The following is a 27,576-nucleotide window of genomic DNA, read 5'->3' as shown; positions in this document are numbered from 1 at the left end:
ACTGACAGGGCAGAGGGAGCACCTGGAGTGTTTGATGGCCCACAGGCACCAGGCTGAGGGAGAGAGGTGGGATAGGTCCTGGCTGCATGTGGCAAAGAGGAGCCCACTGTGTGAGGGGCATGGGGACAGCAACTCGCTGCCAGTGCAGTGCACAGGCAGCAGAAGCTGTGACATCTGTCACTGGAGGCCCTTGGGACTCAGCTAGACCAGCCTTGCTCATCTCTGAGATCAGGGAATCGCCTCCCATGTTCCCTTCTAACCTGCTGCTGAACCTCTGTCACAGGTGGCAATTGCACACGTGTTGGAACTCCTTTTTCCTCCCTCAGCCTGGGTTTCCAGGTCAGGAAAACTGCTCTCAACACTGCCTGAACAGCTCTTCCAGAACAGAAAACCATTCTGGCAAACAGCTTCAGTTTCACTATTTACAAACCTGTAACTTCTTTATTCTAAGAGTTACACTAAAGCTATTCCCCGGGAAGTCTCTGGGTCCCCAGCAGGGCCTCACTTGGCCATGTCAATGAGGCTCTGGAGGGAGGTTGGCACCCACGTCTTCTCCCCCTGCACAAACACCACGCCCCTGTCGATGTAGATGACGATCCGGCCGAACGTGTACAGCTGCTTCCCCTCGTGCCGCTTCCCGATCACAGGCATGAACACGATGTTGTGCTCCTCGGCCTTGGTCTGGATGAGGTCCTTGAAGTTCATGGGCACGGAGCTGGCAGCCACGCCAATGCCACGCTGGGCCATGTTCTCGGCCTCCCGCCGCTCCTGCATGGCCTCGTACTGGAAGTCCTTGCGCCGCTCCGTGTGCGTCAGGTAGGCGATGTTCTCCCGGGCCCCCGGCTGCATGTACCCCCCTGTGGGAGACAGGACAGTCAGAACAGGGTCCTGGTCTGTTCCCAGTGCAAGGTTTGTGGGTAACTGTCCAGGACACATAGACATCAACACATCTGGAGTGCTGTGTTCAATTCTGGGCTCCACAGTTCAAGACAACTGCTGGGGAGGGTCCAGCAGAGGCTACAAAGATGGTTTGGGGTCTGGAGCATCTCCCTTATGAGGAGAGACTGTGGGAGCTGTGCCTGGTTAGTCTGGAGAAGAGGAGACTGAAAGGGGATCTTATCAATCCACACAAATATCTCCAAGGGGTGTGAGGATGGTGCCAGACTCTGTTCAGTGGTGCCCAGTGATAGGACAAGGAGCAATGGCCATAAACTAGAACACAGACATTTCCTCTTAACTTGAGGAAGAACTTTCCATGGAGGGTGGCAGAGCACTGGAACAGGCTGCTCAGGGAGGGTGTGGAGTCTCCCTCTCTGGAGACATTCCAAACCCAACTGGATAAGTTCCTGAGTCACCTGTGACTCTGTCACACCATACAGCAAGAAGGCAAGAGGAGCTCAGGATAGGATATCTCAGTCTTTGACAGAGGGCAAATTCCAGGTGCTGTTCCCTCAGGCATGGCCTTCCCTTTTATACAGTGTAATTCCCTGTGAAGTCCTAACAATCTCTTTTAGGTCACAGGGAGAGTCATGTGGAAGGAGAGGGCACTGTTTTAAAGCTAAGGAAAAGAACCAGTAATCTCACTATAAGGGGAAAAAAAGCCAGTAAATTACAGTTTTAGAAGTCAACCTGTAAACAAGGGTGTCTGACAGGAAATCCACTGTAACAGGGCAAGGCTGGAAGAGAATCAGTCATTTAATGGCCCAGGCAGCCACTAAAACTGTTTCTGCTTCAGTGCAGCACAGAACGATTGAGCAGCACCTCCAAGGTGTTACTTAAGGACACAGCAAGGCAAAGCATATCGACTTTCACTGCTCATAGGAGCTGCTGCCATGCTGACAGCAGGGCCATCCCAAATCAGCCTCCCAGGAGCCACACGTGGCCTTGCTGCCATCCCAGAGCAACAGAGCCACCCCCATGAGCCACCTACCCACGCTGGAGGACACGGCCCGGTTCATGATGTCCAGAGCCTCATTAAACTTGTCTTTGATGGAGGGATGTGCCAACACCTGGTCTGAGAACATGGACTTCCAGCCCAGGTACCACTTGGTGATCTCTTCATAGTTGGGGCTGTTACTGAGCCAAGAGCAGAGCACCTGCAAAACACAGGGACATGTCAAAGGCAGCACAGGTTTGGGGAAAAGAGGCCTCACTGCCACAGAATCCCAGAATCATTCAGGTTGGAAAAGACCTCTAAGATCATCAAGTCCAACTCTTGACCCATCCCCACCTTATCACAAAACCAGAGCACCGAGTGCTACATCCAGTTGTTCCCTGAACACCTCCAGGGATGGGGACTCCACCACCTCCCTGGGCAGCTCCTTCCAATGCCTAGACACCTTTTCCATGAAGAAATTCCTCCTGATATCCAACTTGAACCTCCCCTGGCTCAGCTTGAGGCCACTTAGTTTATTACTGAGCTGTCACTAAAAGGAAGTGCTGTGACAATCTGAGGACAGTCTGCTCTGATGGGTACAGAGCTATGAGTGGAAATCAGCCCATTTCAGCATCATGGCAGCAATTCCTGGTCAGGAGTCACTAAAACAGTCCCCAATAACCTCTTTCCTCAGTCCTCACAGCATCTCACCTGCAGCCACTTTGGGAAGAAGTGTTTCTCCAGCAGCCCAACAAGGCTGGAGACAGAAATCATCCCCTCCCAGTCGATCACCCAGTAAAAGGCATCCATGTGCTGCTGGTGAGGGTTGATGATGAGCTCGTTCAAACACATCCCTGGGAAAGGGGGAGGAGAGTTAGAAAAGAACCTGACTCAGGTTTATCAGCGCCCTGACATCTTTCACTACCAACACACATGATTTGAGGAGCACCTGTTTACTGCACTAAGGGACACTGGGGATTTTTGAACTCTGGCTGATCCTGCCACCAAAACAGTGCATTTCCTCCTCCAGTAACTACAGTTTGCTGCCAGAACTCAGAAACTTAAAACCTTTGACTGGTTTTTAGCCTTTGAGCCAGTTCACGTTACAAAACTCACGATGTGAAAGCATTAGCACAGACCAAGGAATTCAGGAGCAACAGAGACATCTTACAGCTTGGTCCTACCTGACAGCTGTCAGATATTCCTGCTAGCTGAAGAACAGAGGAATTGGATAATTTTATAAAAAGACAGAAAACACAGAGACTAATCAGAGTAATTCCTCTACTTTTCTAAGCTGTCTGCCTCTTCATGGGACTGGTAGCAGAAAAGAAGAGGGAAGCTTGGTCTAACCTTGCTAATAACATTCTCTGAAGTAACACTGGCACCCACATTAATGAATATCCGTCCTGGGTGTCAGGGGAAAGTGCAACCAGCAGATTCCCAAAATTCAGCACTGTCTGGTTGTCTCACCTAGTTTAGGCACAATGTTTTTGACCATGAAAGCCTCCCACGAGCCAGGAGTGAACACATCCTTCCAGGGCTGAAGGATGAGCTTGGCAGAGGAGTCACTGGGATGCCACTTCTGCAGGGCATTGGCCAGCTTGTTCCTGATGGGAGAGTACAGTGGCTCCAGCCGTGCCTGCATCAGGGGCAGCCAGGGGTGGATCCAGGAGTGGATCGGGACCGTGTCCGTCAGCGGATTCCAGCTTTCAACCTTGAGGTGGAACAAAAAAGATTAAGTAAGTCCATCCATTACCAGCAAGTCTTGTCCAGAAGCACAAGGAGCTGTGATGCAGCCCCCAACTCCTCTACCCATCAGTCAGTTGGTGTTTTAGAAGTTCCAGTTGGAATTCAAACACTGGTTCAGAGCATGGCTTCGCTCTACCCAGCCCTCTCCTCTCACCTCCTTCTGTAGCTTGGGGAAGATGAGCTGATCCAGAATGTTATCCAGTATCCACACAGGAACAACGTTTACCCAGCTATCCAAGAAATCCACCATGGATCCACAGTTCCTTGGCTGCCACCGTGCCACGATGTTTCTGACATATGGCATCCAGATCTCCCACATCAGTCTGGGGAAAAAAACCCCAACAATTAAATCAAAGTGAAGCTCAAAGGTATAACTCAGGCCTAAATAAATCAAATATGAACTGTTAGTTAAAGCTGCTTCTCTTCTGTAGCTGGCAGCTGGATTTTAACAGGCACAGCAAGGGAATTGTAAGGAAAGCTCCTTTGTGTCTGCTCTTTTCCGTCCCTGAGGAAACAGCACATGAAGATGCTGCACAAAGTACAATTCATTTGCTCTTTACCTGTGGAAAGCATCCGTTGACAGGTCCTGCCCACTGTGGGATAACAGCTGGTCATTTTCCAGAAGGCTCTTCCACTTGGCTATGATCTCTGTGCCATAGGAACAGTCCTGGGAATGAGAAGGCACTTGGGGTCAAGGTCTTTATCTTTTTCCATTAATTTTAGCTGGGACCTGCACAGAGCAGGCTGATGGTGTGCTGGGCTACAGTCACCATTCTCACCCCTCACAGGGCCAGCCTATTTTACTTATCCCAGCCTAAATGGCATTGAGACTAGACTGAGCATCTGTGATACCTGACAGACAGACCTCTCCTACTTTTGCTAAAAAACAACTAGAGACTTTTGTTTCACCTACTTTTTCTTTCCAACACTCATAAAAGGGATTGATTTTAACCTTACAAACTCCTCAGCAAATGTTTGAGAGGGGGCACAGAGCACGGTTTGGTTTTGTTTCTTTTCTTTCTCTCCAAACTCATCAGGAATTTAGAATCACAGAATCCCAGACTGGTTTGGGTTGGAAAGGACCTTAAAGCTCATCTCCTTCCACCCCTCTACCATGGGCAGGGACACCTCCCACTAGACCAGGACACTTAAGACAAAGTAGAAAAGACTGCTGAAGCCATCAAGTGAGAACTGCAGATAACCCAACACACACCTTGAGGGGATCCCAGTTCTTGAAATAATCCTTCATGAGAGGATAAACTATGGCCACTGCCAGGTCCACCCTGTCTGACATCCTGTACTCCTCGTAGTACTTGTCCTGAAGTGTCTCAAAAATCTTTGCACACTCATCCAAGGTCAGAGGGTTTTCACAGCCGGGCTGCATCCGCCTCTCACACTCCTCCACCATGTCCAGCACCTTGCTGAGGTTGCTGATGGCCTTCTCCTCGTGTGAGAGCACCTCGGACATCTTCTGGATCTCGTGGCTCAGGTTGACCACCATGTCCCTCTCGTACTGCAGCTGCCGGTCGTTCTGGATGATCTCCTGCTCCGTGATGTCGATCAGCAGCTGCAGGTTGTGCTCCAGCTCAGGCAGGGCAAACCCCTGGGGCTTGGAGTCCTTGCCCAGGGGCTGCTGGGGGCTGTCATCTGGGATGTTGTGCTTGTGGCTGATCTGGCTGTAGCTGTAATAAACCTTCTGCTCCCGGCCCGTCATGTCTATAACCTGCCAACAGACAAGGACAAACAGGGCTTAAATAAAGTTGTATCTCAGAATCACAGGATCACTGAGGTTGGAAAAAAACCCCAAGATCATCGAGTCCAACCTTTGACCCATCCCCACCTTGTCAACTAAACCAGAGCACTGAGTGCCACATCCAGTCACTTTCTGAACACATTTAAAGGAGGAGGTAATCCCCGACTCCACATTAAAATCTTAATTACTGCAGGAGGCTGCTAATACACACTGTATCTCCAAGAGGGGATTACCTCCACAATGGCCTTCTCCAGACATAAGGAGTTGGAATGAATAAGGGACAATCTGGAATCAAAGCTGGAAATCAAAGTCTCCTCCATCTCCTCTCAGTTTCACTGAGTAATTCTACAAGCAGTGATCATGCCATTAGTATTCTATTAGTTAGTGCACTCAGGTACTTTTATACCTTTTTTAAAGACACTGTAATTTTAGATTAATAATTTTACTAAGTACACACCAGACAAATCCTTTACTGTCCCCTTGAGGCAGAAGAAGGTTCAAACCATGTGTTTAGTTGCATAATCCCAAAAAGGATAACTGTGCTTTCAGAAGTGGGTGAGCGTTGATCTATGACTAATGTGAAACAATTAAACAATTTGCAATTCAAAAAAACCAAACCCACCCACATTTAATCTAATTTGCATGTTTTAAACCAAACCTGATGTCCAGGTGACACAGGGGGCTATTACATGGTTCAGTGATGAGTCCAAAAGGCTGCACAGGCAGCTCCTAGAACTGGCTTTACCAAGGTTACTGGTGGCTAAAATGCACCCGTGACACCAAAGGGGACAAAGCATTTCTCAGAGGTGTCACCTCTCAGGAATCAGCCTTACCTTGACCTGGGACAACTCCTTCTGAGGGGCTGCAAGCTGCTTGTTGATCCTGCCCTTGGCTTTCAGCTCTTCCACTGTCTTATAGCTGTACTTGGGCTTCTTCTTGCCTCCGTTCGGGTCCTTCCGCCACTGACTGAGCTCCTTCTGAAATTCCTGAACAAAACAACAGGAAATTGTGGGAGCTGCTCTTTGCCATGCCCCAAATCTGCCTCTTTCTACAGGACAATAACCATCAAATCAATGAGGAATTCTGTACAGAAAATAACTAGGAAGTGGTGAAGCTGAGTGCCAAAGCACCACAGATGCTGGGGGTCAGTAACCCACCCTATGGCCTGTGCTTACAGGGTGTTTGTGGTCTTTTCTTTAATTTAAATAAAAGACAAAGACTATTTACCTGGGGGGACTTTTTGTAGGTGAGATTCTGAGACAAAACCAACAAAAAACATTACAGTGAGGAGAAAAATCTGTCTAAATTAAATCAATATGCTCAATCTTTGGCTTCTTACCTAAAATGAGCCCAAACAGTTTTCTCTGACACAGAAAGTAACAAGAGAACTGAAGTTTGTACACACAGCAGAGCAGGGAAACAGATACAGAAGAATCACACCAATACCTCCTCAGCTTCCTCTTCTGAGTCCACCACAGGGAAGTCCTGCAGGGACTGAGTGGTCCTCTCAGAGCCATAGGCCCCCACGGCACCTTTGCCTTTCCTCTGCTTGGCCTCGATGGGATTGATGATACCTGGGAGGATGGAGAGGGGTCAGGAGGAGCAGTTGGTGTGCTGGGGGAACACAACAGCCAGGTTTTCCCTAGCAGTTACCAGAATAGCACCAAGCCCCTCATTGGCACTCTGCCCCCAGCACTGGGGTACTTTCACCACCTCACTGATTTCCTATAAAATCACTTAATCCCAGCACACACCAAAATGCCAAAGCCCAGTATTATTCCCACCCACATTTCACTGCCTTTTTATTCTGCCAAATAAAATAACATTTCTTTTTCTGTGAGGAGTTTTATATCCTTTGGAATTTATATCCCAACTTTTGTTCAATATTTTCTCTCTTGCAAAATAGCAAGAGGAATAAATGACCACAGGTCAATTTTAACACGCCTGACTCTCACCACAGGACCTGAATCACTTGCAAGAGAGGCAGGAAAATAACAGTGAAGTTTATGCCACCTTGGGCTGGCATTTCTTTAAGGAATCCATTCTCTTCTCCACATCACCAGTTAACAACAAACAACCAAACACACTGACAGTACCTTGAGCATTCTTCCCAAGACCTCTTCCAGGGACATATCCCATCTTCTGGAGAAGCTTCTGCCCAATTCCCTTAGTGTGTCTCTCCCAGCTGCCAAAATCCATGAAAGATTTGGTGCCCCCTACAAAGCCTTTCTGGCTGGGCTTGAAATTTCCTCCCTGTTAAAACACAACACAAACCCCACAGCCTTGAAGCATTGCAATAACCAAGTTGTGTAGAATTTTCCTCAAAAGGCTTTCCTCAAAAGAATTTTCCTCAGAAGTGATTCCTTTGTTCCTACAGTGCCCAGTTCACTGGGACCTCGCTTGTGCATCCAGGAAAGCTGTCTGACACCTAAGGACCTTCCTGAAATTCCTCAGATGGAAGAGAAACATCCTGACAAGCTCAGACCGACAACCTGACATTTCTCAGTCTCCACCACCAGCTTCAGCTGAAGCTGATTCCTGATTTTTTCTGCTTTTAACTGAAAATAAGAGTTTGATTTTTAATCTGTGACATTCCTGGATTTGTCTGTTCTGTGAGATTAAAAAAAATAGGTCTCCAAAAGGAAGCAAACCATGGGAGTTCTTCTCCTTAAACCTCCACTGACCAAAGGGAATATTAAGGACAATGAAAGGAGTGATTCCCAAGGACACACAGTGATCCATCATTAGATCAATGATTTATTATTATGGTTGCTGTTTTATCAGTTATACAAAAGCCAGAGAAAACACCTCCCTTAATGACACGTTTGGGTTTCTGGTTTAATTATTTCCCCCTTTTTTAGTGCTCTGTTGTAGTTTCACTGCTTTGGCTACAGTTTCACAAACACATTAGTTACACAGATCAGAAAGTTTCCTGGAGAGCTCACTGTTTTCAACTTCTTGGGCACGAACTCCTTGGGGATCTCCTCCTGCTTCCCAGGTTTCTCATCCTCATCGGAGTCCTCGTCCGACTGTTCCTCAGCCGCCGCCTTCCTGAGCCCGGCGCTGACAAAGCTCACGGGGGCGGAGTAATCCCTGGAGCTGAGAAACACGCCGTCAGGGAATGCTGCTCAAGAGCACCTTCCCGGGGGAGCCTGGGGGCTGCTGTGCCTTACACTCGCCCAAAATGAGATATTAAAGATGGTCCAGCTGTTTGACGCTGGTTGTGCCCCTCCATCTCCCCGGGCTGCAGGGGTGGGGAGCAATGGGGAAGTCCCGCAGGTGAGGGGTCCCAAAGGCAGCCCGGGGCCAGGCTGGGCTGCTCAGGGGGGTGTCCACAGCATGGGTATCCTCAGGGAACGGGGGAATCTTCATGGAAAGGAGAAAGCTCTAGGGAACGGATGAATACCCAGGGAACGGGAGGAACCCAAAAGGAATGGAGGGAGCTCCCCAGGAAGGAGAAACCTGTAGGGCACGGGGGGAGCTGCCTGGCCCGGGGCAGCCCCAGGGGCGGCCCGGCCCGGCCCGGCCCCGCTCCCGCCCGTACCGCTTCCCGCCGAAGCTCGGCCGCTCCTCGTCCGAGTCGCGCTCGGCCCACACGCCGTAGGTCGCCTCCTCCTTGGTCTGGCGGTGCCGCTGCCGGTGCGGGTTGAACTCGTTCTGCAGGTCCCAGTCCGACACCTCGAAACTCTCCATCTCCACGCCATCGGCGCCGTCCGTGCCGTACAGGTGTGACATCGACATCGCGGCAGCGCCGGGGCCCCCGGCCCGGGGACCCCCCAGCCCCTCAGGGACCCCCGGCTGGACACCCCCGGCCCCTCCGGGACCGGTAAGGGATCCCCAGACACCCCAGGACCCTCTGGGACCGCTCAGGAATCCCCAGACAGCTCCGGCCGCGCCGCTAAACCGGATGAGCCCCGTTCACTTCCGGTTTACTTCCGGTTACGCTCAAACCCCGCTACAAACCATAGAGTCGCAAGGGGCGGAGCGGCCGCGCCTGGGCCGCGCCCGCAGCGCCACTCTACGGTCCGGCGGAGTATGGGGGGGAGGTGGAGCCCGCGCTGTTAAATATCAAATATTGAAACATTAAATATTAAATATCAAACAAACACTTTAATGGTGTCCGACACCGGGGGCAGGGGAGCCATATATTAACTCTGCAATAGCCTCTGCAGGGTCAGGGAGGGGGTGTGGGAAGGGGGGCACGCACACCACAGTCTCTGCAGGGCCAGGGGGCTATTCCTGACCCTGAGAATTGGGAACAGCAGGGACAGGGCGGCTGTTCCTGACCCTGGGAATTGGGAACAGCAGGGACAGGGCGGCTGTTCCTGACCCTGGGAACTGGGAACAGCAGGGACAGGGCGGCTGTTCTTGAGCCTGGGAACAGGGAATGGCAGGACCAGGATGGCTGATCCCAACAGTGGGAATAAGGAACAACAGGCCCAGGATTACTGTTTACAACCCTGGAATTAGGGAACAGCAAGGCCAAGATGGTTGTTCCCAACCTCAGAAATACAGAACAGTAGGGAGCGTTGTTCCCCACCCTGGGAATAGGGAACAGCAGGACCAGGGTGGCCGTTCCCAATCCAAGGAATGCAGAACAGCAGGACCAGGGGGGCTGTTCCTGACCCCAGGAATACAGAACAGCAGGACCAGAGGGGCTGTTCCCAATCCAAGGAATACAGAACAGCAGGACCAGGGAGGCTGTTCCTGACCCCAGGAATACAGAACAGCAGTGCTGGGAGGGCTGTTCCCAGGAACAGGGAACGGCGTCACAAGACACTGACATGAGATGTAACAAGTCCTCCGGCCACGGCACACACGGAACCTCCTCCCGCCACCCCCGAGCCTGGATTCCCACAGCTGCTTTTCCCACGGAGCGCTGGGAGAGGCCGAGGACATTCCCGCCGTGGAGCACATTTGGCCTTTGCAAATAAATGCAAATACATTCCTGGAGCGCAGTCATTTGGCAACAGTAGGAGCAAGCAATATGCTTGGAGAACCGATTTCCACGGGCCAGTGCAAACTCTTCCTTCTTGGGCAACAAAAGGCCATTTGCAATGTTCTGGAAGAGAGAAACACAGGGAGAATACAAGGCAGGATCCCCTCAGGGGCAGGATCTCCTTGGGAACAGGATCCCCTCAGGAGCAGGATCCCACACACCAGCACAGCGGTGCCCAACAGATGGTTTAAAGCCCCTGTGACACAAAACACAGCCAGCAAGGAACCAAATCCCAGCCCAGGACATTAGACACACAGTTCCAGATCCTCTCTCAGCACTTCTGATCTTTTTCTAGCCCAACTGACTCTTTTACACAGGAATTAGTTTTCAAAGGGTCAGTTTTAGTACCAAAAATGATATTTTTATGCTTTAGCGCAGAGGGTAGAGAGGGAAAAACATCCAACACGTCAACAGTTGTCTCTGGAGCAGAAGCCCAAGGCAGCAGCTTTGTTTCCCATCATGTTTCCCTTTGTTTTCTATCCCCTTCCTCAGGTCCATGGCACGTCCTTGGAGGCAGCTGGGGAGCAGCTCAGCCCATCCACACATTCCATGTCCCATTCCTGTGCTGCCTGTGGGGACAGGCAGCAATGACCCTCCCAAGTGGCTGATTCTCATTTGGCTGCTTTAAGCCTGTTCCCAGAGCTCAGGAAGAGAAATCCTGACAAATGGTCCCACACAGCAGCATTGTTCAGAAGATCCAAGGCAACTGTGAATGATCTTTGGCATCAGAAGCGTGCCTGGAGCCCTGGCTAATCCACAGAAATTACACAAACCAAATGCCAATCCTGGAGCAATGTGGGTAGATTTGCCCAAATCCCAAAATTAACAGGGTCTTACCTGGAAATCATTAATTTTCTTAGTGAGAAGATGACGTGTTCTGAGTGACCTGAAATAACCCAGAAACAGAAGGGTCAGCTCTGAGCCACCATCTGCATTCCCCAGGGAAGGGAGCAGGGATGTTCCCTGAGGGAAGGGAGCAGGGACATTCTCAGCCTGCAGACACCCCTAGGAGAGAGCCAGGGACCAGACACCCCAGATTAACCCAAAACCAGAACCCCTCAGGGCACACCAGACTCTTACCTGCAGGTGACCTTTCAGATTGGCCGGTGTTTTATAATCCCCCTTTAAAACCTGTGGGAAAGAGAACCTGGAGTGACCCTTCTGGGGCAGTGGCTCCACGAGCATCAGCCAATCCACCTCATTCCATGTGTCCCACGTCCCAGGACACCTGAACCAGGTGGAACACCCTGATGGGAGTTTGATCTACATCATGGGGTCATATTGGGGCAAAAACGGGAGGTTTCATCCTTTTTGACTATAAAGACAGGGAGCAGGGAACCGACACAAGCAATTCCCAGTTCCCCCCTTAGTCTGAGAGGGGACAATGTTTTGGTTTTACCATCATGCCAGTTCTCCAATTTCAGCCAAAAAACACTGAAAGGTCCATATCAGAGACCCAGAGTGGCCCTGACCCTGCCCAGGGCAGATGTTCCCCCAAACCACCCGTGTCCCAGGACAGCCCTCAGCAGTCACTGAAGAGCTGTGAGAGACCAGAGTGCTGGGAGCACAGAACAGTTCCAGGGAAGCTCTTCCCACCTCCCAGTCAGTGCTGCCACTTCCCTGCCGGCCTACAGCACCCTGGGGACTGGTCCCACCCTGCTCCCACCACCATGACAAAGGACACCTCATCCACGGGCACTATGCCAGGGAACTGGGGGGCTGCAGAGCCCCACTCCAAACATGGAAACCTCCCCCTGCCTCCTAACTGCTGGCTGGGACTGCAGCTCCTTCCTTCCAGTTCTGCTCCAGGGACATGAGTCAATATTCAAAAAAAAAAAGGAAAAATCTGTTGGTTTTGCCCAAAGGCATTCCAAGCCTCCACGTGTGTTCCTGGTGAGAGCACGGGAGTGGCTGTGGAACTACACGCAGACACAGCACAGCCAGAATGTTATCCCAGGTCCCAGCCAGGGTACAGTGCCCAAAGAAACCATCAGCACACACCAGGAACACCCACACCGGGGTTCAGGAGCAGGGCTGGGTCAGAGAGGGACAAGTCAGGATCTGCCACAGCACCACAAACAAATACCACCACAAAACCATCGGCAGCACTGTCAGCATGAGCCCCATCAGGCTCCACCCGGAACACACAGCTGGGCTGGAACCATCTTGGGGGAGCTGTCAGCCATTCCCAGCCTTCCCAAGGAGAAGACTGCACCTCAAATCCTGTGTCCAGGTCTGGACCCCTCACTCCAAGACAGACAAAGAGGTGCTGGAGCATATTCAGAAAAGGGAATGGAGCTGGGAAAGAGTATGGAGCAGCAGGAGTGGCTGAGGGAGCTGGGGGGGGCTCAGCCTGGAGAAAAGGAGGCTCAGGGGGGACCTTCTCGCTCTCTTCAACTCCCTGACAGGAGGGGGAGCGGGGGGAGAGGTCAGGCTCTGCTCCCAGGGAACAAGGAACAGAACAAGAGGAAATGGCCTCAAGCTGTGCCAGGGGAGGCTGGACATCAGGAGGAATGTTTTCACAGAAAGGGTTGTCAGGTATTAAAAGGAGCTGCCCAGGGAAGTGGTGGAGTCCCCATCCCTGGAGGTGTCCATGTGTCACTCAGTGCTTTGGGCTGGGTGACAAGGTGGGGATCAGGCACAGGTTGGACTCAATGGTCTTGAGGGTCTTTTCCAGCCTCAGTGATTCTGGGATTCTACGTCCATTTCCCCCCTGCTCTCTCCTGACCTGGCTCAGCAGCCTCCTCTGCTCCAGGGGCTCTGTGAGCCCCCCGACTCTGCTCCCCCATGGCAGTGACACTCACCCTGTGTGTGTTGTTGACAACCAGGGGGTCGGGGTGGCCGTAGTTGGGGGGGTTGGCATAGGGGTCGTAGCCCAGCCTGGCGAGCATCGGGGCGATGTGGGCCATGTCCTGCAGCACATCCCCCGGGATGTGCCCGATCCATTTAGATAACGCCTCCATGTTCACCGGCTTGATCACCTGGTCTGTGGATCTTTCTATCCTGGGGGAAAAAAAAGAAAAAAAACCAAAAGACACTAAAGTTGGATTTCACACACGTGCTGGGGTCACACAGAACAGCCTCAGCCAGGCTCACTGTCACCTCAACATCAAATTATGGAATGGTTTGGGTAGGAAGGGACTTCAGAACTCATCGTATCCCACCCCTCTGCCATGGGCAGGGACATCTTCCACTAGACCAACCCCCATCCAACCTAGCCTGGAACACTTCCAGGGATGTGGCAGCCACAGCTTCACTGGGCACCCTGTGCCAGGGCCTCACCACCCTCACAGGGAAGAATTTCTTCCATAAATCTGACCTAAATTTCCCCCATTTCAAATTGAAGCCGTTCGCCCTTGTCCTGTCACTACAGTTCCTGATGAACAGTCCCTCACTGGCTTCCCTCCAGATCCTGGGAGGTGCTGTGAGGTCTCTACACAACCTTCTCCTCTCCAGGCTGAACAGTCCCAACATGTCCCTTCCACTCCCAGGACACAAACACTCATCACCTGCCAGGCACACCTGAGGCAGAGCCAGGGTGAGGCACAGAGGGGCAGTCCCAGGGCAACCCTGTCCCCTCACAGCCCTGATCTGGGGGAGCACACCCTGGCAGGGGGTTGCACGGCCCCAGAGGTGGGATCCCCCTGTATAGAATCATGGAATCATTAAGGCTGGAAAAGCCCTCTAAGATCATCAATTCCAGCTGTTCCCCCATCATTGCCAAATCCACCACTAACCATGCCCCTAAGCACCACATCCACGTGTCTTTGAACACTTTCAGCAAGAGTGACTCCACCACTGCCCTGGGAAACCTGTTCCAATGCCTGACCACTCTATCCATGAAGAAATTTTCCAAAAGATCCAATCTAAATCTCTCCCAGCACAACTTGAGACTGCTTCCTCTTGTCCTAGAGGGGGGATTCATCCTTCACTGGGGTCAGGGCGTTACCAGGACACCACTCCTTACTACAGGAAAATAATGGAAGATGTGTGGGCTGTAGCACAGATGCACCACAGGGCCTCTAGGGAAATCCAAAATCTTATCTGTTTAAGGAATCTGGGCAAGATTCCTCAGAGCAAACAGGGAAGCAGAGCCGGCTGCACACCCACGGCATCCCAGAGCACCGGAGCAGCTGCACATCCCCCCTGGCTCCTGCTGCCCTCACCACCGGGGCACCAGCAATTGATACGGAGACTCGGATAATTCCCTTACACGGCTGATTACATTTTGCTAAGCCTGACTTAAGCCTTTCACTTAGAAAAGAAAAAGCACTAAAAGAGGAAAAGAAAGTGGGAGCAGGTAAACATCCCCGACACACAGAGAGGCCAGGAGGGAGTGCTGGGTGTGCCTCCATGGAGCAGGGATTGCTTTGATTCTGCAATACCAGCCCCACACCTGGCAAGAACTGCTGCTCATCATCATTAGCAGTACAACTAATCACACTGAGGAGGCATCTGAGGACGGGTAGAGAAAGAGGCATTAAAGAGCTCACGTTTCAGAGCAAGTAGTTCTTTCCAAATTAGAGACTGAAATAATTTCTGCAGTGTCAAGAGAGATTAAACAGTCACCTGCTCCTGAAATCCTTGTTTGACAAGCTGCTCTGTGGAGTACAACAGATTGGGAGCATTAAAGCCATCTCTTACTCAGAAACACAAACCCTATTGCAGTACAATGATGTGTTGCTCCTTCTGCCCCCCAAAATCATACACAAACACCAGCAACGCAGCTTTGCCCCCAGTTTTAGCCTTGACCTGATTCGTGTAATGTAAATGCTTCTTGAAAAGCTGAGGAAGGAGCTGAGACTCACTTGGAAAGCGACACCCCGCCGGGCTTCCCAATGAGCTCCTCATGGTGCAGCACCGTGTCACTCCAGGAGATGTCCAGGAACTTCATGATGTTGTGCATGGACTGCTCAGGGTGCAGCACCAGCTGCTCGTAGTAGACGGGCAGGCAGCGGGCCCGGCCGACCTCCAGGCACTGGGAGTACATCACCTCGATGGCTTTGTTCCACTTGGTCAGGCAGTCCCGGTAGCTGTTCAGGTCAAAGCCCGCGATCGTCACTTTCCGTGTGATCATGGAGTGCACTGAGGCCCGGCCGTCCCGCACCATCAGGAGGAATTTGGAATTGGGGAACAGCCTGGACAGGTAGACAGAGGACTTGAGCGTGAAGGGGTCCTTGTTGCACAAGTACCTGGCGGGCTCGCCGTGCTTGGCGATCACTTCCAGGATGAAGGCCTGCATGGCGGCGTCCAGGACCTGGTCCGTCACCCCCGCCTCGTCCAGGCGCATCTTCTCCCGCCCGGACTTGGACCAGGCCTGGCGCATGGCCAGCACGCGGGGGATGATGCGGGTCTCCTCCCCGCAGCGCACCTCGGGGTGGGCGTCCAGCATGGCCCTCATGAGCGTGGTGCCGCTGCGTGGGACCCCCCCGATGAAGATCAGGGGCATGTCCTTGCTGTAACGGTACTCGACGTGGTTGGCGTCCATCATGACCAGCTCCTCGTTCTCGGGTCTCATCAGCCTGTGCCTCCTCTCGCTCAGGACCTGCTGGCACTCCAGAACCTGATGGCCGAGGTGCAGAGTCACCATCAAGGCGGCCACCGAGCCCAGCACCAGCAGCACCCTCCGCATAGTGACCCGCATTCTGCTTTCCCGGGCACAGGCTGGGGACTTCAGCTCTCAGCTAGCGAGTGTCCAACTCCATGGGCATCTGCAAGAGAAATGGCATGGTCAGAGGAACAGGACCCACACTCCAGCCCAGAATCCAGCCTGGCTCCAGTGGGATGCTGACACCATCCAGGATTTCATCATCTCCTTCACTTATCAGCAACTCCCAGACTCGCTGCCTTCCACCCAGCAGGTAATTAAAGTCTCTGTCAGTGCACACCCAAAGAGACAATTTCTGTGCTGTTTGTGTTCCCAGAAACACAGGTTTACAGCTGGAGCAAAGCTCCAGGAATGTTTTGGAGAGGAAGGGTCATGTATACCCACTGAGTCCTTAAAGAAAATCTTTACAGAGAGCCTGTCGCATCCCAGATGAAGCTCAAACCCTCCCTAAAGTTATTCCTCCCAAACCCGAGTCAGCACTCCACCACTGCTCACATCTCAGCCACCTGCCTCCTTCCTACATTTTCTTTAGTTTAACCCTGCGGTCAAAAGGGAGGGGGAAGCTGAAATAAGAGAAAAACAAACGCCTCTCATGCAAATCTTAAGTGTCTGAGTCAGGAGAAGCCGTTAGAATGAAACGCTGAGAAACTCAACCATCTGACACTGAACAGCTACACACAGTGTTCAACACCCTGCCCTGCCTCTGGAGACTGACCTGACAGAGAAATCCTTGAAACTTCATCTGGCACGAAGACTCTTTGGGTTTTCCAGGGCTCGGTAGGACATCCAGCAGGAAGGCTGCAGCCTCTGCGAGTGTGCCCAGCTCTGCTGCGTGCCCAGAGGGACTCCCGGGAAGGCTGGCACCGCTTCCCACCCCCTCCCCCCCTCCGCCCCAGTTGCGAGTGCAGGTTTTGCAATCCTACCCTGGGCTCACCCCGGGATTTCCAGTTCTTTGTGATTATGTGGCTGGGGCGGGAGCTGAATGGAGTGGAAGGAACGGGCCGTCCACGCATTCTGTTTTGCTGACAGGCCAAAGAACTGCTCCAGAAAAGTGTTTTCTCCTGTCGACTCTTTCCCCGAAGGAGCACACTGCGCAGCGGCCCACGCAGAGCAGGGAGCAGGCAGGAGAGAGCCTGGAGCCTGGCAGCCTCCCTGCCCCTGCCCTCCCTTCCAAGCACGTGGGGACTTGCTCTGCTCCCCCCTTCCAGTCCCTGACATCCCACTCCACCGTTCCCATCCGCCCACTCGGTTTTTATCCACTTCTGCCCAGGTAGAGCCCCTGTGCCAGCCCAGGGACACCCTTCCCCAGCCCAGGGACACAGTTCCCCAGCCCAGCAGCACAGTAACATCACCACCAAACTATTTTTGTGGCTCTTTACTACCTGGTCCATCTTGGCCAGCTGCTCAGTGACATACCCAGGTTAAACAGTCTCAACTGCATCCCCGGGTCTCAGACAAAAGTGGGATGTAGATCAGAGGGATATCCGACAGCTCTGGTATTTTTGCAGCACCAAGCAGAGTCAGAGCCATTAACAAGGTAAGTGTTGCTCCTTCCTGCTATCTTCATCTGTTTCAGTCATGTAAATATATTCAAATGTTCACCCAAAAATAATTGCAAATGCCACAAGACCCATTTCAAAGGATGGCAGTGGATTGCAGGATTTAGGGCCAACCGGAATAATTAGGGTGATGCAGACCAAGACAGGCTAATTAGCAGGAAAGGCTGCAGTGTGAAAGGAGGCTGGAGCACAGAAGTACTCTGTTCTCCCAAAAAACAGCTGACAGGGAGCAGTTCCCACCGAGATGCTCCAGCAGCTTCATCTGAGCCACAGAGGGAACAAAGGGACTCACTCATGTGCTCATGTTGAGTGCTGGGGGCTGCGGTACCAGCGAGCCGGGGGGGGGGGACACAGCCTCGAGCTGTGCCGGGGGGGTTCAGGTTGGACATCACGAGGAATTTCATTACAGAAAAGGTGGTCAAGCACTGGAATGGGCTGCTCAGGGTGGAGCCCCCATCCCCGGAGGTGTCCAAGGAAGGGCTGGATGTGGCACTCAGTGCTCTGGTCTGGTTGACAAGGTGGTGATGGGTCACAGGTTGGACTCAATGATCCTGAAGGTCTTTTGCAACCTAAATGATTCTGCGTGCCTGGGGACTGTCCTGCCTGTCTGGTGGGCAGGGACACAGCCCCCCCACTCCCATCCAACACAACCAGTGTGGGGAAGCTCTCAATCCATGAAGCAGCAGGAAAGGAAGCTGCCCACAGGAGCATGGTTTCTCCTCACAGTTGTGCTCTGGGACTCTGCCTCTGCTCCTGCATGGCAGCCACAGGCCCTGGGAGGGCTGGAATGGAACAAACTTCTCCAGTGGGATCATCCCGGTGTGCCAGGTGGGCTGAACAATACCCACGAGCGTGTCTGGCAGCAGGCTGGGAGCAACCGCAAACAGCCCAGCTCGCTCTCAACTCTTTGTGCAATTCTCTGCTAAGAATTTCCTAAAATATATGGGGCTCATTAGTCTGTGAGGGAAGAGGGATGGGTCATTTCCTCCAGAGCAGACACTGTGGTGGAATCATGGCATAATTAGGCACATAGCTGTCTGATCAAAGACAACCCTTCCAGAGACAACAGTCGTTCAGATGCCCAAGCTGGCTCTGAGAGCTTCTCACTCCAGTAGGAATTAGGGAGCTCTCAGGGGCTTCTTTAGCATATCATGGCAGGCACTGGAGACATGGGAGCAGAAATCAAAGTACCAGCAGCCAACCCCAGGCTGAAGCCCCCCGAGTGCAGCTTGGACACCATAGGACAGGGAGGGGCTGCGACCCACAGCCAGGGGCTCCATCCCTCACCACCATCAGGGCTGGCACTCAGAGCATGGGGGAGGATGGGAACCAGCAGGGAAGTGACAGTAGAGTGAGGAGAGGTCCTACAGGCACAGAGCCTTCCCTATTCACATGCTGATGGACCATTAGCATGAACAAGGCTTACACCACCTCCTGTCAGCTTGTGAAGGCAACACAGTATTCATGGGGCACCAGTGCTGGTGTGGACAGATGTGAAACATTCACCCAGTATCCCAGGGGAACCAACAACCCATGTGTGCTTACCTTGCCCCCATAAGGTCATTTTGCTGCTAGCCAAGCTTCATGCTGCAACCTCCAGAACACCTGATGGAGAAGAAAAGCCATAATGTTGATTTATTTATTGCACATATGTGCTCTCCTCCTTGGCACCTTCCACTCCCGCCCACAGCCTCCCTCTCGTCCCTCCCAGGGAAAGGTGGTCCCAGCAAAGCCCTGGCACCAGGAGCTGCCCATGCTGCCAGGACCTCCCGGCTCCAGCCCAAGGAACAAAGCTCTCTCCAGCCTCACCACCCCCCAAGGCAGCAGCACCAGCCCCTCAGAGCACACGAATCCCTCCAGGTAGGGAGCCGAACCCCTGTACACCAGGTTTCCAACAAGGACATGGCACCTGCACCACAGGGAGTGCCCCCTCCCCGGGGAACCCGGCAGCCGCCTGCAGCGCCTTGGCTGGAGCCACCCTGCAGGCACATCCCAGGGACAGCTCAGAGACCCTGCACTGCAGCAGAGCACCCCGAGGGGCCGGACCCAGCGGGATGGGAGGATGCACAGGGCGCTGGCTTGTCACAGGGCTGCTGCCACTTGGCCCTTCCCAGTCAGCTGCCCCTCAATACATGACAGTGTCCCGGCCTTGGAGAATGTATTTTAGAACACGTCAAGGACAGACACTAATTGCTATTCCAGACACCCAAGTCTCTTTCTCTCCTGCCATCGAGTGTCACCGGCCCCTCTGCTTCAGCACCAACGAGAAACCAGAGGGAAACTCCACCCAGCATGAACTCGGGAGGCCTTATCCGCAGTGCACACGCTGCCCTTCTTCCCTGCCAGGCTTCCTGCTCGATCCTGGCCTGGCCTCCATGGACCACTGGATTTCAGCTCTGGACGAGGCTGCATGCCCACAGAGGCAGCATCTGCATCCCTGGATGCAATTCTGCAGTGCCACAAATGCTCTGGATCAGGGAACAGCAGCAGTTTAACAGCCCACCTCAAGACACCCCGCTCCGGAAACAGCTCCAGCTCCTGCCCGTGCACAGACACACACAGACAGACACACGGACATGCACTCGCTTGCTGACTTCCTTCCTGACACTGCGCAGGGTGTCACTGCCAGCCGGGCTCCAGCACGGAGCTCTGAGCAACCACAGCCTCATGACCCAGCACCTGCGGTGGGAACGGGTAAACCACCAGCAGCACCAGGAACAGCCCCGTGCGCCAGCACCGCCGGGCCCAGCACCATCTGCAGTGATGAAACAACATCGACCCCATTTTTTAAAGCGTGAAAACAACCGCAGAAACAGTGTCTACAAGAAGCTCCATACGATCAGAAGCTGCATTTTTCTTTAAAACATTCCCAGAAATGATTGTCACTAACTGCAGCTTCCCCAAAAGACGTAGGTGTGGCCTGGAAAATTTGAGCTCAATTTGTTGGTGCTTAATAAAAGGATGAGGAACTGGAGGCGCCTTTGTGGCGGAACAGCAGCAGGAACTGTGGTCAGCAAGAAATGCCCTAATATATCCAACTCGCATCTTTACAAATCAGCAATATTTAATTACTTAATTAGTAGTCTACAGTTCATTTACAAAAATAAACACAGCTTGCCTGAGGACAACTGCTTTATCACAACCTGAGCTCAGCCCAACCCTGTCACTGCCAAGTGGTGGCGATGACGGCAGCCCTTTTCCTCCTGTTCCCTGCCTGGTGGCAACATCCCGTTTCAAAACACCTGATGACTCCCAGGTACCTCCCTTAGCAGGACAGGGATACTCCCATCCTGCTTGGAGGAGGCAGCAGCAAACAGCAGAGCGGTCAGGCCTCCGGGAGGAAAAAGCCGGGAAGAGCTGTCGGGGGCTGAGGGCGTGCAGCAGGAAGGGACAGGCTGCTGGCACTGCTGGCACACAGACATATGGGGTGTCCCTCCATCTGTTTCCAAGCAGCCCGAACAAGAGCTGATCAACAAATTTCAAAGCATTCACCCACTCTGATGAGCAGCTCCGGGACACAGTGAGCACGGGACAGCCCTGATCCCCGCCGGGTGCCCACGGAGGCACCGCGGGGGCGGCTGCGGTCACGAGTGCAGGGTCAGCCCCATTGCACAACCCCCATCGCATGCTCATCCGCCCCAGCATGGCATGGATCGGGATTGGTCCCATGGGACAGCCATCTGGAGCGAGCAGGGTCCAACCTGCCCACTCCGATCGATGCTGCAGCGCTGGCAGTGGAACAGGGGCTCTGCACCCACCTCTGCTGCAGGTGAGCCACAGCTGGAGCCTCAGAGCCACTTTGATATGCACAAAATTAAGCTGCAGCACTCAAAAAAAAAAAACCCACAACAACAAAAGAAGCTGCTTTCAGCCACCACGTGGCGAAAGCAGCACCACCGACAGCAGGACAGATTTGGTGACTAAAGCTGAAAATGCACTGCAGGCCATGAACCCAGAATATCCACCAGAACCAGAGGCCAACCACAGTAAAAACACCGGGAGTTTAGAGGACTTCAGGGTTCTGTGTCCCTTGGAAAATCCCCAAATAGCACTAGCAGCGCTGTGGTTTGCATTTGCACCGCCAACAAAAACCATAAAATAAAAAAAAATCCCAAATAAAACTGAAAGAAACAGTCGAAAGTCGGCAAGGATAAGTGTTCAAGCACCCAAATCACACAGAGGGTGCTCCAGCTGCATCTTAGCACACAACCGGCTCAGAAGGGAAGGAGGAATTTATTCTCACTGCTGGGTACCTAGAAAAACAAACCAGCAGAATCCGATACCCTGAGGATTAAGGCAGTGCGTACCAGTTTCAAACACTGGCTTTCTCACTTGGAAAAGCCTAAGAGGTGAGAGCCCCGAGCCACACCATGGATTCCAGCTGAGCACCCCAGCACTCTATCCCAGAGAGCCCGGCCAGGGATACAGACACGGTGTACCAGCTGGCTCCAACAGGCTCTAAATCACATCAGCAAAGAATCCACAGACATTTCACAGCACAAATGGACGGCTGGTTTATCGCCTCAAGGCTGTTATGATTAGCAAAACATTTTATTATCCCGCTCAATGCTACAGTGTTCCTCAAACAATAAAAATCCCACCAATTTACAGAATCTTCCCTCCACCCGTCCCTCGTTCCAAGCACAGTGATGGCATTTTATGGTCCGGGGATGGAAACCGCAGCATCCACCCCGCCAACCCCGGACGGCAACGGCCCTCGGCCCAAAGTGGCTGATTAATTATGAAACGCCCAAAGTGAAAGCTGCTGGCAGGAGCTGGGCATGGAGGCACCTACCCAGCACCTGGCTCCATGCCCACCATGCCCCAGCAAGGCTCCAGCAAAGCCAGGGGGAAGGGGCTTGACAAGTCTGCCCTTTGCTCAAGGAGCGGGGTGGGGAGGCAGAGCTGCTGCTGGAAGAACCGAGACGAGTGAGGGGGGACGGGAGGGGAAGGGAGAGCCCCCCACTCCATGCTGCAGGCTGTGAGGGATGGGGACCAGAGCAGGAGGGGTGTCTGTGACCCCCCAGTGATGGATGGAGCCACCAGATCAGCTCCATCTCCACGTCAGAAGTGCCTGTGCCGAAACAGGACATGAGCTCTGTGCTTTGGAGGGAGCTCCTGACTTTTAATCAACCCACAGAGCTTCACCTTTCCTTAATTACTCTGCAGTCGCTGCCTCAGGGGGGACAAAGGCAAAGCCAGTGCAGGTGCCACTGCAGCGACGCTGCAGCCAGAGAGACGCTCCCTTGCTGGCTCCCCTTGTGCCCTGACCCAGGAGCTCACCATCCTGCTCCCTGCTCAGAGCTGGATGAGGGGGCTCTCAGGAGACACAGAACTGTCCTCCTGTTCCCCTTGCCCAGAGAAGTTGTGGATGCCCCAGCCCTGGAAGTGTTCAAGGCCAGGCTGGATGGAGCTCTGAGCAACCTGCTCTAGTGGAAGGTGTCCCTGCCCATGGCAGAGGGTTGGAACTAGAAGATCTTTAAGGTCCCTTCCAACCCAAACCATTCCATAATTCTGTGATGGTTCCATGAGCCCTCCCCATGCCTCTGACCAGGTCCCTCCAACTCCCACCCCAGGGCCAGGGTATGCCCCAGGGATCCCCAAAGGAGAGAGGCATAGGGCAATGGGAACTGGAGGTTGCAGCCCCTGTGTTCACTCACCATGCCCAATGCAAACACAACTCTTCCCTCCCACAACTGCACAAAGATTCCCTGTGGGAATGTGGGTGGTCAGAGCCTGCCATACAATAGGGAGAGAGAGAAATCAGAGGAACTGCTAGAAAAAACAGTAAGTATCTTCAAAAAATATTTTCCCAATCCACAGGCCAAACCCTAAGTCTCAACAAGCTCTATTCTTGCACGCACAAGGATCAGGATTTGCAAATAAAAAGTTGTTTCTGCAAGAGAAACCCCAAAACCTCAAATTTGCTTAAGAAACAAAATCAAAGTGGTTTATTTCCCCATGCAGGAGCAGCAGCGGCAGCCCCAGGACTGGAGGCACTGTCTGAGGGGAGGGTAGGGAGGACGAAGGGGTCACTGCTCATCACGGGCAGTGAGGGGAGAGGGGACACGGCTGCACCTCATCTCTGCCAGCCCCTCTGCTCACCCTTGTCCCATTTCCTGCAGCTCGAGGCCTCAGGAACCCTGAGCATGGACCAGGCCCAGGATCTCCACTGAGGCCCAGACGGCCTCGGCACAACGGATGCCACAAGGGCAAGCATTTGGCGTTTCCACAAAGCCAGAAACTTTGGGAAGCACCGGCACCCCAAGGCCGTGTGCTGGCATAGCCCCAGCAAGGACAGGAAATGAACCCCACCAAGCCCCGGCACGGGAGTAGCCCTTGTGAAACCATGGAAGGAAGAAACGGAACCAAATCCTTCCGAGACTGCGTGGCTGCTGACTGTCAGCCAAACCACCCTGCACAGCACATCCGAGTGCTTTCCTGCCTGCAGGAGCCCAGCTGTGAGCCCTGGTCCTCTGCTGCCACTTGCATCTGCAAATGCTGGGCCACCAAGGCTTTGTGCTTGGTGTCCTTTCCCTGCTCGGTGCCCTTCCCCTGCTCGGTGCCCATCCCTTGGATGCCACCCAGCCCCGCTGGCCCGCAGCCAGCTGTGAGCACAGCTGCCAGGGGGACCAGCTGCTCTCCCAACCCCCTTGCAGCTCAGCCACTGCCAGGAACAGCCACTCACACCGCAGGATCCATCCCAGCACTGAGCAGGAACAGGAGCATTGGAAAAACCCCGGCTGCTTCCCCCTGTCCCACCAGAGCAGCCTGCGGGCTGCAGCGGCTCCGGAGCTAAAACACCCATGGTCACTTGTCCATGGAGAAGCATCTGGACGCTGCAACCACCTGTGGAGTCCCCGGTCTCAGTTTGGGGTCACTGGCCTGGGAATGCACAATGGGAACCAGCCATTTGCTTCACTTCCGAGCACTGTGGGTTGAGCAATCCCCTGCTGCTGTTCTTGTTTGCTGTCCCTGTGAGGGGACAAAAGGCTCCTCAGCAGGGCCAGTCCCAGCACACCCTCCTGCCTGCGCCATGAGGCCAGCACAGGATGGACTGGAGACGAAAAGGGGGAAAAAAAAGTATTATTCTCCTTGAGACAGGATTTCTATGAGAGAATTGCTGCAGAATTGGAGGCAGACAGGTGTTTAGAACTGCAGAACTAGAGGCCTGAACAACGTTGTGAACCAAAGCAGGCAGCCAACACTATGGCAAGCTTCTCCCATGTTCCGCACACTCGCTGCCTGCAGAATCCAAAGGGAAACACGCCTGGCTGAAGCACAAGGCTGAGGTTCCTCAAGGCATCACAAATTCATCAGAAGGCGCATCTGTAGGGTGCCAAATAAAACCACCTGCTGGGGTTTGTTTTCTCTCTCCAAAAATCTTCTTGACAGTCCCTGCATTTTAACAGCACTCCTGCCATCCCACACATCCCTGAAGGCTCAGCGTATCCGTAATGCAAACTGCCTTTGGAAAAATCTCCTTAAAATAGCAACAGAAATTACTAATACAGTTTGTAAAACCTACAGCCAGAGCATGGCAGTGGCCTGGGCCTGCCTGTCCTGGTGAGTCCATCAGTGTCCTGCGGAGACCCCACGGCAGCTCCCACCCCCTGGCCTGGCACATCTCACCAGTGTGGAGGGCACAACTCTGCACAGTGATGCCCCTCCAATTCCAGTTGCTGCAGGTGACGCTGGGAAGGACCCACATGGTCCCCAGCTCAGCTGCTGCCCCCACTGTGTAAGCCCCCCACAGACCCTCAGCTCCCTGTGGGCGCCACAGCACGGCTGCTCCTGCCATGCCTCACGCAGCAGCCACCGAGCATCAGCTGCCACCAGGCACAGGATGGCAAACCCTGCTTGCAGGAACCTGCGTTGGCACTTGACAGCTCCCCACGAGCACGCTGCACCGTTCCCAGAAAAGCAACGGCAAATTTGGAAACCTGTTAGTACCAATCATTTTGAGCTCTGCACTCACCCTTGCTTGGTGCCCGAGCAGAAGGGAGCAGCACTACTGTGCCGAGGGGGGACTTGCCACCCCACAGGGCACCCAAGCAGCTGGCAGGGTGGCTCTGACTGGCAAAGGGAGGCAAGTTAAGGGTTTTCAAGCTGTGAGATGTTTTTTGGACAGAGCCTAAGTGCGCAAACAAACACATCAAGGGACAGAGTAAAGGTCTGTGTGATGCAAACCCCCCTTTGCCCATGGAGGACATCGGCCCAGCTCACGCAGCCCATCCTGGGACACACTGCCAACAGTGCTGGGATGGCAACTCCAGCCACGAGTCCCAAGGAACTTGAGCTTGCTATGGACACAGCGTGGATGTCACATCCCTGCCACACAGGGCAAGTGACAGGTGGGCACAGCCAAAGACAGTGTCAATGTTTTGGATGGGCTGCAAGGTGCCAACGCAGCCACTTGGGCACCCACCTGCACCCCCTTTACCAAGGGATCTGCACCCCACGGCCACCCCGGCCTCAGCACTGCAAACACCTCTTGTGCCAACAGCAGACGCTGATGCTGACCAAGACCCGAAGGTGCAGGTTGCCCCCGATGCTCACCTGCTCAGCTGACTGCAGCACAGGTCACCACACTCACCCTGGCAGGGGAGGGCAGTGCCAACACCAGTTCATCTCTGGACACCTGGATGGATGGACAGTCCCTGCCTATGGGTGCCCTTCTATATGGTGATGCTTGGGTTATGGGGGGCACGGCTGGGCTGATGCTGGGCTGCCAGGAAGGTGCCAGGGGAGCAGGGGCGTGGGGAGTGGGTGCCAGATAACAGGAACAAGGGGAGAAAGGCACAAGGAGCACCCCGTGCTGAGCACCCTGTGGCACCTTCCATGTATCCTGCACCGTGCACCGAGCACCCTGCGGCACCCTCAGCACATCCTGCACTGCACAGAACGTACCCTTCACCCAGCACCACCCTGTGAACCCAGCACTGAGCATCCTGCTCCCAGCACCCAGCACCGTGAACCCAGCATGGAACACCCTGCACCGGCCACTGCTCTGTGTACCCAGCACCGAGCACCCCTCTGTGAACTCAGCACCGAACACCCTGCACCACTCTGAGCATCCCGCACTGAGCACTCTGCACTGCTCTGAGCATCGAGCACCGCTCCGTGTACCCAGCGCCGAGCATCCTGCACCGGGCACCTTGCGCCGTTCTGAGCACCCAGTACGGTGCACCGAGTACCGTTCCGAGCACCGCTCTGTGCACCCGCGCACCCCTCGCACTGCGCACCGAGCATCCCCCGCCGCTCCGCCACCCATCGAGCCCCGAGCCCTGCCCGCGCTGCCCGCCGGTACCGAGTACCGCGCACCGCCCGCCGCGCAGCCCCGCCGCTGTCACCTGCCGGCCGGGGTGACACACACGGTGCCGGGGCGGGGCGGGGCCGGGCGGGGCCGATCCCCCGTTCCCCGTTCCCCCGTTCCCCGGTGCCCCCCCCGCTCCACTCACCGGGGCCGCCGCCGGCCCGGAGCGGCGCGAGACGCGGCGACGTCACGCGCACGAGGGGCCGGGATCCCCGCGCGCCGCACCGCGCGTGCGCCGCGCGCCCCAGGCACCAGGCGGCACCGGGAGCGCGCGGGCGTGTGCGCGTGTGTTTGTGTGCGCGCGCCCGGGACACGCGGGCGGCACGCGGGAGCGCGGGCCCGTGCCCGTGTCGGTGTCGGTACCGGTACCGGTGGCAGTGCCAGTACCGGCCGTGGCCCCGCAGTCGTGCGGGGTCCCGGGCCCGGGAGAGCCCCGGACCGCGCCGTCCGCAGCTGCGCCGTCACCCCCGGCCCCGGTGCTGCTGCCTGTGCCAGCGCTGCCGTCACTGCTGTCGCTGTAATTAATCACCGCCGTCGCTAATGAGCGGCGTGGGAGCGCAGGAAAACGCCACCCGAGGTGCCCGGACGGGATTGGGAAAGGGGGAATGAGGCCGAGGAAGCGCCCGGTGCGGAGCGACAGCGTCCGAGGGGAATAAAAACTCATTGAGAGTGAATTGGTCTTTGATCGACTGCAGTTACGGCTGTTAATTAGTTGC

General features: G+C 54.3%; 2 protein-coding genes across 5 annotated transcripts; both read right to left on the bottom strand.

Moving 5' to 3' along the window:
• Positions 1-413: 413 nt before the first annotated feature.
• Positions 414-9,307, bottom strand: TFIP11 (tuftelin interacting protein 11). Of its 2 annotated transcripts, XM_032705793.1 has the most exons (12): positions 8,923-9,307; positions 8,324-8,477; positions 7,475-7,631; positions 6,825-6,952; positions 6,212-6,364; positions 4,839-5,348; positions 4,186-4,292; positions 3,780-3,948; positions 3,347-3,590; positions 2,588-2,730; positions 1,931-2,096; positions 414-857 (listed from the first exon to the last, which is right to left on the bottom strand). In XM_032705793.1, exons 1-12 carry the CDS (start codon positions 9,117-9,119, stop codon positions 502-504), a joined length of 2,484 nt encoding a protein of 827 aa, XP_032561684.1. In that variant the 5' UTR covers positions 9,120-9,307; the 3' UTR covers positions 414-501. The 2 variants fall into 2 exon arrangements, with proteins under 2 accessions (XP_032561684.1, XP_032561685.1); XM_032705794.1 differs by lacking the exons at positions 8,324-8,477; positions 8,923-9,307 and adding an exon at positions 8,120-8,269 and having other exon boundaries at positions 7,475-7,658.
• Positions 9,308-9,665: 358 nt separating this feature from the next.
• TPST2 (tyrosylprotein sulfotransferase 2) lies at positions 9,666-27,073 on the bottom strand. Of its 3 annotated transcripts, XR_004360201.1 has the most exons (8): positions 27,006-27,073; positions 19,090-19,149; positions 15,186-16,088; positions 13,182-13,380; positions 11,458-11,508; positions 11,215-11,263; positions 10,091-10,440; positions 9,689-9,880 (listed from the first exon to the last, which is right to left on the bottom strand). XR_004360201.1 is itself a non-coding variant. In XM_032706010.1 (7 exons), exons 3-6 carry the CDS (start codon positions 16,019-16,021, stop codon positions 11,234-11,236), a joined length of 1,116 nt encoding a protein of 371 aa, XP_032561901.1. In that variant the 5' UTR covers positions 16,022-16,088; positions 19,090-19,149; positions 26,855-26,899; the 3' UTR covers positions 9,666-10,440; positions 11,215-11,233. The 3 variants fall into 3 exon arrangements, 2 of the variants coding, with proteins under 2 accessions (XP_032561901.1, XP_032561900.1); XM_032706010.1 differs by lacking the exon at positions 27,006-27,073 and adding an exon at positions 26,855-26,899 and having other exon boundaries at positions 9,666-10,440; XM_032706009.1 differs by lacking the exon at positions 27,006-27,073 and adding an exon at positions 25,523-25,789 and having other exon boundaries at positions 9,666-10,440.
• Positions 27,074-27,576: the final 503 nt, after the last annotated feature.

This window comes from Chiroxiphia lanceolata, chromosome 18 (assembly GCF_009829145.1).
Source record: "Chiroxiphia lanceolata isolate bChiLan1 chromosome 18, bChiLan1.pri, whole genome shotgun sequence".
NCBI classification, from domain to species: Eukaryota; Metazoa; Chordata; class Aves; order Passeriformes; family Pipridae; genus Chiroxiphia; species Chiroxiphia lanceolata.
Note: the sequence above shows the minus strand (reverse complement) of the source record. Positions and strands in the feature narration are given on the sequence as shown.